General features: G+C 40.9%; 1 protein-coding gene across 1 annotated transcript; it reads left to right on the forward strand.

The window, feature by feature from the left end:
- Positions 1-1,286: 1,286 nt before the first annotated feature.
- On the forward strand, positions 1,287-11,409 carry vap (vascular associated protein). The gene is made up of 10 exons (XM_085458794.1): positions 1,287-1,472; positions 2,066-4,000; positions 4,100-4,188; positions 4,307-4,365; positions 4,959-5,122; positions 6,600-6,765; positions 6,854-7,045; positions 8,997-9,218; positions 10,790-10,949; positions 11,055-11,409. The coding sequence occupies exons 1-10, from the start codon at positions 1,430-1,432 to the stop codon at positions 11,127-11,129; spliced, it is 3,105 nt and encodes a 1,034-aa protein (XP_085314920.1). The 5' UTR covers positions 1,287-1,429; the 3' UTR covers positions 11,130-11,409.
- The last annotated feature ends 1,335 nt before the right edge of the window (positions 11,410-12,744 follow it).

The following is a 12,744-nucleotide window of genomic DNA, read 5'->3' on the forward strand; positions in this document are numbered from 1 at the left end:
AGAGAAGTACCAAGGGCTCAGAGAAGAAGCTTGAGAAGATGTGCAGGGTGAAGGTGACGGTGGTCCCCATGGTAATCGGAACACTAGCTGCAGTGACTCCCAAGCTAGGCAAGTGGCTCCAGCAGATCCCAGGAACAACATCCGAGTTCTCTGTCCAGAAGAGCGCAGTCCTAGGAACAGCAAAGATACTGCGCAGCACCCTCAAGCTCCCAGAATATATATATTTGCTTGTTTAAGGTCTCCCTGGAAAACATATACTGTCATTTATAAAATGTGTGAATATGAAAGAAGGATAATGATAGTACCAAGATTGAAAATGTATTTTCATATTAATTTGAAATTTGCTTCATCAAACAATCCTTTATTGGCAGCAATCACAGCCTTGCAGACTTTCATTCAGATGGTCTGACTGATTTAAACGAGATGTTTCTCTTTTTTGTTTGTTTTTTATTATTTCTCTCCAGTGACATCACGTGCTTACTGGGATTCTCTCTATGAAACTGTATTTCTTTACCTTACACTTTAAAGTGCTTTGACGTGGTTATTGTTGTTGGCATTATATGAATAAAACAAAACTGTGTCCTGTGTGATTGTTATTGTTTTTGATTGTTTGTTTTTAAATGTGTGGAAATTTCTCCTGTACAATGTGGTTCTGATTTTCGGGTCACCATCTTGTAGAAAGCAACCGTTTCTTCACAAGTCAGTCCATGGGGGTGTCATGGTGTTATAAAATAGGGGAGGAAGCTAATGTGTTTACAGATCTTACACGTTCTGATTACAAAGACACCTCCAAAGTTCATTTTCTCCCACATGTTTAAGAAATGATGTCATCCGCTTTCCCGGTATATTTTCATTTGTTCTGCATTTCCTAAACTTTTTTTGAACCTATAGACTTAAAACCTGTTTACGTGTTCGTAGCATTCATTTTTAGTCTTTCGAGCACTCCTAGTGGGGCGTAAGTATAAAAGCTCTAATGAACTGCTCCCTCTCATGCCTCCATGCCGCCTGCGGTAATTTTCCTGTGTAGACTTTACGCACTGGATTCCTTCCTCTCATCTCTGAAATGTCGTGTGGAACAGCCTGGAGGCGGCGTAAAACCTTCCCATCCGCAAGCCTCTGTCCATTCTGCAGTACAGGACAGGCTGCCTCTCACACACACGTGTGTTTAATTTAGGTGAGTGTACGGCGCTGTGCCCCTGACAGCGCAGCGGTTTCCGTTACAAGGAAATGATGGAGGAGGAAAGTTTCTGACGCCTCTCTGCTCTCTCTCTCTCTCTCAGGGACAGTCCACAGGAAAGACTGGAGCTCATTAATCATTTGCGCAGTTTGCTCGTCCTCCTCGTAACATGTACATGTTGTCAGTGTAAAAAAAACTGCATGTGTTTTGGATTAAAAGGGTGTTCTACACTGAAATGTCTCACCATTGGAAATGCAGCTCCACGCCTGTCTGTTGCTTTTTATCGTCACAACAGGTAAGAACGCCCGCCCGCCGCTGACATGTTAGATGTTATTGTGCTATTTGCTATTCTTTTGTCTTTAAATTAGGCTAAATCAAAGTGATATGCACACTGTCGGTATGGAATACCTAACCTCAATATTATTGGGGTTAGTCAATGGAAATAAGATGTTCTGTAAGCTCTGAAATTCTCTGTTTAAATTAACCTTTTGGTTGTACTTCCCTCAGCTTATTCCCACAAATGCAGTTTGAGCTGTAAAAGTCTAACAAGGTTTTTCTCTTTCTCTTCTCAGATAAAGCGCGAATCACGAGAATCATAATGACATTTATTTCTGGTATTTTTAGAGCTGTTTCTGCCTCCTGATGTTCTCAGTGAATACATGAAATATATTCATGATTTACAGTAGGAGTCAGGTTGAGCAGTGTATAACTTAACATGCTGTGAAAATGTGTTGTTCCAACTGTGCCGTGAGCTGGGAATCTGTCGGAAAGATCTTATCTCCCTCTGTGGTGTTACACAGAGCAATGTTATGTTGTTGTGATTTCCACTCTGTCTCTTCTCACCCTGTCTCTCTCTCTCTGTTATTGTGTTTGTTCCTGGTTTTCCAGTCCAGGAAGATGAGAGGAATTCCTCGGAGGACCACTCAACCCAACATCCAGACCTAGACCCCACTCAATGGTTTCCAACAGGAACCAGCTTTACAAATAGTCCTCCTGTTGATCAAGAAGTGACGAGAGGCATGAAGGAGGGCAGAGATCACACCTACGATGGTCTGGAGAGGAGTTTTGCACCTCTGTCTGTGTCTAGTGCCTCCTCTCTGGATCAAGGACTGCTGAACCCCACCTCACCCCAGCAGGGACTCCCTGTCGCTGGGAGAAGTGATAGGGAAACTCTCCCTCTTCCTGAGGAAAAACCAAACAATGGAGCGGAAACATCTGGAGCTGCTCACCTCACCGATGGGCCCATGGCTGCCAGAAATACAACACACCCATATTTTCAGCATGGACTCAGTGCAGGCCCCAATACAAGCACACCCTCAAACCCGACTGAAAAAAGCCTTCAAACTCTGATGGCATTGACAGAGGAAACAGCCAGTAGTTCAGCTCTCATGCTTGACAAAGCTATACAAGATACATCCGTTCAGACATCTAAAAACACAGGCAAAGATGTTGCCACACAAATGGATCAAAGAGTGTCCAGCGCCAGCATTCCTCTCCGTACTTCTGCTCCAGCTGAGCTATCTTCCTCCAGGACAGGTCATACAGGCATAACCGCACATGGTGTTGGTGTTAGTGGGACATCTGGAGATGAACAGCCTCATTCCTGGAGGAGCCAGAGAAGCACAGACAGACATAATTCTGACCTGACCTTTGCTGTCACTTCTGACCCTTTAAAATCCTCCATCAAAACACTGCAGGATGACTTCAGTGCACAAACCCACACTGAACCCACTGCATCATCATCATCTTCAGAAGTTTACAGCGGCACTCATTCATTCAACACCCACTTCACAGAGCTCAACAACGTTGTTAGCACTGTGGAGGCTGATCCAGTTCATCCAAACATAAGTCAAATTAACTCATTTGTATCTGTTGCTGCTGCTCAGACTGTCACATCTGAGTTGCCTGATAAGTTTGAACAAACTGAGATGACGCTCCCATTTTCCTCAAGGAGTCTAACAGACTCTCCTCAAAGCACAGAGAGCCCCACACATTCTGCTTACACGTCATCTTTATTTACACAGACAGACAAAGAGACACAAACGGCAGTAGAAAGTGCACGCGGAAATATCATTGATGCGCACCCGACTAGAAACACTATCCCTTCCCCACCTGGTATTACCAAGGCTTACAGTTGGACTTCAGGGTTCACCGATTCTTCTTCTACACCCGGGGCAGCGCTGACCGTGGGAGGTGTAACCCAAAACTCAGCCATCACAGGAACCACTGGAGTGACATACACTCTGCATCCTGCTCACACACTCCTACGTGATGACTCGCCCACAGATTCTACTGCTGTTGCTGTTTCATCTTCCACCACATCCACAGAGTCCTCTACAGCTTTGTACACACTCCACACACACAGTACATTTCCTGATAGTTCACACCCTGCTTTAACCTCGTCTGTGTCTCAGACCACGGACCACACAGTCAGCAAAGCCACGCCTTCACCTCCACAAATGTCACCTCCTACACACAATCACCCGCCTCCTCAGACTTCTACTAATATGTCACCAACACGTAACCAATCCCAACCCCTAATTATTACTACTACTGCACATACTCCTCTCCTTTCTACTGTAACATTAGATTATGGACATGGAGCTGGAGAAGAACAAGTAGAAAAGTATAAGTTCTGGCAGTGGTCTTCCAGCAGCACGACCACACGCACTCCCACATCTGGACTACCACAGCAACCTCCACAGCAGACAACCATGCATCCCAGCCAGGAGCCCTCTTCTGCTTTAACCTCCACACCTGCTCGAAGCTCCACAAACAGTCCCAAGTTCTACATCGTGCCAGATCAGCCTGCTGCCATCAGAGGTACTTCCCAAACACCACTGAAGTGTTTTACGTTTAGGTAAATATCCTGATTATATATCCAGAAGTCCTGAAATTAGTTTATTTACTTGTTCTGTCCAGTGGAGTCAGTTGAGCTGCTGCTGCAGATAGTTGTAGAAGAGCCCATGTTGGCTTCAAATGTCAATTTGGAGAACGACACTACTACCTGGGTGAGGGATTGTACAGTAACACACACTGGCACAAAAAAGCAGAAATAATCAAATAATTAAGTATTTTTGACTTCAGCTGAGTAGTTTTTACAGAGTTCTCAATTAAGGTTTCTTTCAGATGAAGCCATACCTACAGAAAGCCCCGGGGTTCAGCCGGCTGCTGGGAGTCTGGAGCAGGTGAGGTGGTGCAGACAAGCTGAAAATGAAAGGCACCTCCAGGCTCTTTCTAGATTTCAATTAGCTCCACCTTGTCTCTCAATATGCACTGTCCATTTCTCAGTTGTGTGTGTTTCCTATCCCAGGTTATGGGACGTTAAATACATCATTTCTGCTAGGGGAAGATATAAACTCTCAGACATAAGTAAACACAATTAAAACACCACAAAAATCCACCAGAGTTAAACATCATTAGGGGAAAAAATGTGAAAAAAACATAAATTCTTCATCATCCTTCTGCATTTTTCTCCCCTTTCTTAAGTATTAACCTTTTTTTTTTTTTTTTTTTTTTTTACCCATGCAGCTAATGGGACTTTGGAAACTAAAGTCAGTGTCCATTAAATTATGTAATGGTCTCTAACCTCTATGTTGCTTTCCCGACATTAATTTTATTAGCCATCCCTCAGTTTGTCAACAGGGCTCAGATAATTTCCCAACTGGAATGTTTTGATCTAACTAAAGCACAGTGGAAATTGTAATTGGGTTATGCTTTGGGATCGGTCACAGAAAGTTGCGTAAAAGGAGGTAAATCTCCAGTTCTGTTTTTGTTCCAGTGGCCGTGCAGTGCAGAGCCTGCTGGAGTTCAAAACCAGCAGAGCTCTGGAGTGGCTCAGCATAACAGAACCCACATCACTGCTGGAGCGTACTGGACTAGCCCAGGCTGTTCGCAACAAGAGGACATTCAGGACTTCCAGGATCACCAACATCACAGTCGGAGGTAAGCCCGTGTTCAGGTGCCGGTCTGCAGGCAGCTGACTGAAGCCCTGGTGGCTGAGCAGTTTGGGAGGAGTCTGGTTGCCTTTTCATGCACATTGTTCTTAATATCTTTCCGTTCATTTCCTGTCATCTTTCTGCAGAAGACTGGGTGTTTGTGTTTGTCATCAATGTCAAAAATTGACACCAAGATGTCCTGAGTTTCTTCATTAACCTGAGAGAAAGTTCCTTTTTTTTTTTTTTTTTTTTTTTTTTTTTTTAACGTCTTAATTCAATTAACCCAGATACAGGAAAACTGATGTAAACATCGTAACTCAGTTAGCCTGACTCAGTTAAGCTCAAAATCTAATTATGAAAAATCTAATTATTCTACCTGGCTTGGTCTAACAAACTTTTTCTTCTTTACTATAGCGTGGAGTCATTTTATTTGTTTCCATTTTAATGTTTGGCATCAGAAAAAATCTAAAATGCAGAAGTGCTGCAGTGTAGTTTAAATAGTCATTTGGTAAAAAACGCAGTAGGTTCAGTGATTCATTTTTGTACTGCAAGCTTGTTAGAGGCATAACATGTGAGGAGAGCACATGCTACAGACATCTTCACCAGAAAAGCAAGAGTGATGTCATGTAGCTTTAAGATGAGAATTATTCTAAAAGTGGGGAAACTTTCTAATAAATTTTTTATATTTCTCCAGGTGATAAAGTAAAACCTTTAAGATACTGAAAATGTGGCCGGTTCATTTCCATTTTCAGGGGATGCTCAGCCATCGAAACTCATGTCATGAAGCACTTGATGCGCATTTCTTGTGCTGATGTTAATGCCAGAGGAAGTTTGGAGTCGGAGTGTTGGTGACTTTTACACACTATGTACCTCACCACTTTGTGACTTTATGTGATCGGTTACTTTGGTGACTGTTACAACTACCTGGTGTGGAGATCCCTTTTAAATGGTGGAAATCTTGGAAGGAAGAGATTTGACAAATTGAATTATTGCAATGAAACCATCCTTGCAATAACAGTCCAACACTTGAATTCAGTTAACTCTTTAGAAAGACACATTTTTTTTTTTCACAACTCAGTCCAGGGCCACACCTGTGGTCACAGGACTGAAAACACCTGAGCTCAAAGATCAAGCGATGTAACCTTTTGTCCATACAGTGCACATACTTGTAACAATTTTTGAAATACGGATTACTGTTTAGACCAAATAAGAAACATTATCAGCTGGTTAATGGAGAACCTAATCAACAATTGTTAAGTTAAGTCTCAAGTATCTCAAGTACAACTGAAAATTCAGCCTTGTGACACATTAGCTTAATGTGTAATTGCATGATATTCACGTGACTACTAAAAACTTCAGTGTCTGTCTGATTTTTGGATGCATATATCATTACAATGAGATCACTTTATGATAAGAAAATTTAAAAAAAATGGCACCACCTTTATTATTTTCTTTAATTCTTTTTAAACATGCCTTCCCCTCAGGTCTGCAGGGCGACATCTGTGACTGGTTGCTGCAGTGCTCTGCAGGATATAAGTGTGTTTCCCAGCCTGGCACTGCCAACTACAGCTGTTCCTCAGTCTGCCACTTTGACTACTGCCACCATCACGGCATCTGCACACACCATCCACACCAGCTTCCAGTTTGCCGGTAAGAACGTTAAAAGGAAAAGCAAATCTTTTTGTTCACCCAGGCATATTTTGTTTGCATGTGTAAATGACTTGTATTTGGGCATTAGCTGCCTTGCAGGTGACGATTTCTGGTTCATGGGTGAGAGGTGCGATGTCAGGATGACCCGCGCACGTCTCATTGGTGCGTGCCTTGCCATCTTACTCATCATAGTGACAGTGATCATCATTTTGGCGTTTGTGGCAGTGCGACGCTATCGAGCAATTCTGATTCAGGCCAAAGTAGACCAGACTCGCAGCAGGTAGGAAAAGGCTTTTATTAAGACGCACCTACAGTTCAGGCGTATGCATATTTTGTTAATTATACAATTTTTCTAATTTTGCCTTTCTGCACCACCACAGTGGATTTTTTTTATTATTATATTTATATATTATATATTAATTAAAACTGAAAGATTGCTCTTCAGTCACATCTTGTTTGCTTTTAGATCCATTGTGGTTTTTACTGCAAAGGTTACATTTTTTTTTGGACGATAAGTACTTCCATAAACCTTAAAATTTATAGTAAAAACGTGCATATTTGTGACGTACAGTAAATCGCAGTAGTCACAATAGGTGAAAGTATTCTGTTGTGATCCATGAGAGAAAAACCAGAGACTGACATAAACGCACATGCTCTTCAGTAACTGTAAACACTCATTGCCACTAGGTGGCACAGTCTAGCTGACAACGCACATACTAAGGATGAAGGTGGAACTGGATTGCTGGCTCAATCTGAATGTCTAACCTCCACATATGCTGACAGCTGAGCACACAGACACAGTCATTGATACTGTGACATGTTTCATTAGGGTGCTGGGCCAGGAGATGAGGAAACCTATTAGTTGTTCCTGAATGGAAATGCCTCCTACACAACTAATATTAGAGGTGTATGCATGGTAATATTAGTAAATCCAGCATAAATGCAATCTCAATTCTGTGTACTTTCTTTTCATATTAATGTTTGTTTTTAAACCTCGGGTGTTCCTCCAAGTGTAGTCTGGAAAAAATGACCTTGTGGTTTTGGATGGTTCTAATATGATGGCGTGCAGAGACTTGGATTCAGCTTCATGAAAGTCTACCTACAAGGATTCTTGTGTCGAAGCACTTTTCATTTGAACCTTAATAACAAACTGAGACTGCAAGAGGCAAAAGCATATTGATCTTAATCAAGATACTGTTTGTTTGACTGAATATTGAGCATGTACAAAGACAAAGATCAGACAGGAAGTAATAAGTCTGAAGCTAAGCCTTAAGTCCAGTATGTCTAGAGTAGGAAATGTGTGTTTTCCAGGAAATTGGGGCCTCTTTGGAGTCATCTTTTTAAACATCCCAAGTAGCTGATGATTGCCCGAGTTTAGAGAAACTTTGCAAAGCATATAATTTAGCACAGGAAAATATTTTAAAATTAGCCTAAAATAAGTTATTCCAGAGGATTTTTATACAAATAATGGGGAGGATTTACCTTTTATAACTTTATACATCTTAGAGCAGTAATCTCCTGCCAGTATACACAAACCCTGGTTGTAAACTAGAGTTCATTACAAAACTGCTGACAACTACTGGTTTCAGGGCAATGGCTGGGTTTTAAAGGTGTTTATAAGTGGAACTTATGCTATTAAAATAACTTGGAAAAATCACCTGTGCCCATTAAATGGGGATTAAGCGGTATAGTTTTATATTGTTCTTGATCTGCAATGTTTTAAACAAATCTGTTAATGTTTCTTCTTACCTGTTGATCTATTTCTGGTAAATGGAAAGTTATTCACTGGCAAGGGGCAGTCATGTGTCACTGTGACACATCAGTTCATTCATGAAACATAACATCATCTGTATGAGCGGGGTCATCTCCGACCTTTCTGTTGTCATAGGAGTTCTTTGTTCCTTGGTGAAACTGAGCAGCTTTGTGAAGAGCTTTTAAGAAGAAACTCTTTTTAGGGGTAAAATAAGAGCTTCTATGAATGCCACAGAGATAAGGTTCAAGTTATGACCCCACATTGTAAAAGGGCTGTCTCCCATCGACTAGGTTGATTTTTTTTTTTTTTTTTTTTTTTTTTTTTCCCTTCTTGAAATTTTGTTCATGTGAAACGTTTAAAGCTGGCACACAATTGTTAAAAAAAAAAAAAAAAAAAAAAGAGGAAAACCCAGATTGCAAAGAGAAGCAACAACAACAAGCATTGTACCCTGTGACCTCTCACGATTTTGTTTGCGCAGCTATCGCAGATTCAACCACTTTGATGAGCTGTCAGGTCGCTTCTGGTTGCGCTCGTGGGCGGGATCAGCAGACTCATTGGACAATCCTGCCTTCACACGCTCCGATGAGTTGCTGCATCTGCGAGCGCTTGACCGCCCCTGCTGTTACCACGACGACACGCTGTCACTGGCTTCCACCTGCCCCAGCCACGGAACACGAATCAACACAATCTACCCCCACAGGTATATACAACACACACACACACACACACACACACACACACACACACACACACACACACACACACACACACACACACACAGTGTTCATTGTCTGACAGTGAGTTGTGTGTTCCAAAATGTGGGAGAGTTTTCAGTGAAAAGCTTCTCTGTTCTCACCAATGCCACTCTTGAAGCTTAAAAACAAGCTTGGTTCACAGTTATCAGTGATGGTCACTGTGGTCACCTTGGAATATTTACATGTTTTAAAGCCAGTAAAGCTAAAACTGTTTCTTACTGACATTTTTTTTTTTTTTTTTTTTTTTTGTATTGACAGCATATGGAATATAAGGAATTCTATATTCGGATTCTAAATCCCATGTTACTTTGGACCCTAAGGTCAAACTTTCATAAAATGTATTTTATCTTAAAACTGCTTAAAATTCTTCTGCCTGTGTTTGCATTGGCAGCATTTAGGAAATGGTCCTGGTACATGGGGATTGTAAATCTCACATCATAGCTTGCATCCAAATATCATGTAACATTTGACCTCTGACTTCCCTTTTACATTTCAAATCTGCCTTTCTTTCAGTCTTACCCCAAAATGTGTTATAGCTTTAAAGAAATCATTGTCAAGAGAATGAGCTGCCTAGTAAGAAATACACTGTAATAAAATATTATATAATCGGCTCAAGTTATTCATGTCCCAGTCACTCTCCAAATGCTCCAGAATGGCATCAACAGCATATATCCAGGTCAGGTGGGGAATATCAGACTCTAGTAGCCCGATAAATCAATTATTAAAATAAGAAGAAGAAATTGAAACTAATAAATCACCCACCGTATAGATGTTTTGGAGAGGGGACAATCTATTTTTGTAGTGGACATGTTGTTGTTTTTTAAGGCTGTAAAGCTGGCCATTTTAACATGGATGGGAGTCTGTGGACATTGACTCGCTTTTGGAGCCAGCCTCAAGTTGCCATTAGAGAGCATGCAGTATTTGGCACTTCAGCAGAAGTCGCAAATACCTTCTGTTCGCCACCTCTGCATCTCACTAATACATGGTAGTTTCAATAAAATGTCAGATTTTGATTCATAAGCACAGAGTCCAAATTTCTAGTCAGTTCCTGGAGAGTTAATGTTGAAATGGAGTTTCTAATTAAACTCTGAGGCATTAGCGTGAGCTCTAAATGTGTGTGAGGTGCTTTTAATTGCCAGTGCCCACAGCAGCTAACGCTAATGAATGTATCATGTGCAGCAGAGGTTTCTCCAAGAAGTAGGATGTTAGGGCATCAGTGGACTGGGCCTCCAAAATAATCCAAACTAAACTCACTTCATATAGTTTGGAATAAGTTGAACTGGATAGGAAATGAAATGAACTATCCATAATTAACTGCAGGACTTAACACAACATAATAATTTGTACATAAATGCAAAATACACTTGAGTCTAGTTTAAATGTTAATAAGTAATCTCTCTAAAAACCCACTCATTCAAAGATTTCACTACTCACTTCCCTAACTGTTGCTTAAAATAGCTACTAATTTGAGCTTGAAGTGATTAAATAATGTAAATAATCCTTTTGCATCCTGTAGTTCCCAGTATGGATGGAGGGGGAGTGAGATGAGCATGGGGGATGGTGTGCTGGACTCGGGTAAGGCCAGTGACCTTTCAGTGTGTAGCTGGCCAGTGGAACCCATTCACTGGACTCCATTTCCACTTCTGCAGCAACTGGCTTCTCACAGGACACCCACAGTGAGTGTGTGACTGTACATGTGGTTTCCATGAGAGTTTCGGTAAGATACAAATGTCTGCGTGGTTTCACAGTTTGAATGATGCGATGTTTCTCTATGAAACCAGGTCAGGGTGTCACGACCACGGTCCTACTGTGAAGGCATGGAGCTTGTAGACATGGGGAAGAGCTGGACTGCTTGACTTGCATATGGAGGATTCAATCTGTTCTGACACTGGTTTTTACAGTTTATTAATGCATTGTAAAGTTAAAATATTTGTGTTTTGTTAATAATAATAAAAAAGTAAGGCAGTAAATGTATAAATGTGTACACCTTTCTTTGAAAGATTAAATCTGTTTCTGATGCTGAGATGTTAACTGCATGTCTGTCATGTGTGGTACAAGGTCTTGGAAAATGTTCTACTGTTACTCAGGGCATCAATATATTGTATTTACTTTTGGAATTAAAGCCATCAAAGGATATTTATACTCTACTTACTTTCAATAACAACTGAAGACTTTACACTTACGAATACAATAATAAGATAAAAACACAAAGATGTTCTCACATTTTAGTACAGGCTAATTGATTTAAGTACTAGCTGAAATATTTTTAGTTACCACCCCTGCTTCCAAGGAGCAGGACTTTTTTGTAATTTTTCCAAGTGGTCCTGAACAATAGTTCTCCAGGCTTTCTTCAAAGTTCCTATTTGGACACTGGCTGCTTCCTGACAGGAGAGATGCATCAGGATCTTCACCTGATCCAGTTGATCCATCAGTGGAAAGGTCAAGAAGTCATAGTTAAGGAAAGGAAACTGGGAGAAAAGGGTGAAGTGTGCCTAATTTCATAAGAAGTGTACTGAAAATCAGTGGCAGAAGGTCTGATGAAGGGGTAAATCCAAACTGGAATTTATGTATTTTTTTTGGTTCACATCATTGTCTTTTTATGAAGGAGGTAGGGAGAGCGCTACCACAGTGAGTGTCTACATTAATCTGTAAAACACATTGGAGGCTCTGTCAGCCAGTGGTGTTGGAGATCTTGTCAGAATTGATGGAATTATGAACACAGAAGAAGTGCTGTCAAATTTAGATCCACCATGCAATACCATCTGGAAAGCATCTAATTGGCAACAAGTTTATTTTTCAGCATGACAGTGATCCAAACACACCTAATACAGTAAATGCATACCTGGGTAGAAAAACACACAATGAAAGATTATGAATCGGCCTCCCCAGAGGCTGGACCTCAACATTACTGAAGCAGTGTGGGATCATCTTTACAGAGAACAGAACAAAAAGCAGTATAACAGAGAAACAAGAAAGCTTTGAATGTCCTTTAGAAAGCCTCCAGAACTATTCCTGAAGACTACTTAAAGTATGAGAAAGCTTGCCTAAGAGTTCAGACTATGTTGGAGAGTAAGGATTGTCATACAAAGTATTGACTTTCGAGTTCCTTAGAATTGTACAAACTCTGTTTTTGCCTAAACAAAATATAAAGAAATGAGGTGACGCAAGCATAATACTGCATATCATTATTGTTCCTAATCTTGTAGCCCTGTATCTCATCTGTTAGGGGCCTAAAAGAAAGGTTGTGTGTCCCTGTGACTCTAAGATAGGACATAATATTTTAGAATTAAAAATTCAGTAAGCTTAAAGGTTGACAGAAGACTTCGTGCTAATGCCTTACATTATACACATGAGATGCATTGTTGTTTCACAGTAATAAATGTGCTATTATTTACTAAATGCGGTTTCTCTCATACCACACATACACGAGCCCTGCCCCCTCAATGCTGTGTATGAAACTCTGCTGAAATG

Source organism: Copadichromis virginalis, linkage group LG6 (genome assembly GCF_057382275.1).
Source record: "Copadichromis virginalis isolate Kocher_CV1m ecotype Utaka linkage group LG6, C_Virginalis_male_GT1.1, whole genome shotgun sequence".
NCBI classification, from domain to species: domain Eukaryota; kingdom Metazoa; phylum Chordata; class Actinopteri; order Cichliformes; family Cichlidae; genus Copadichromis; species Copadichromis virginalis.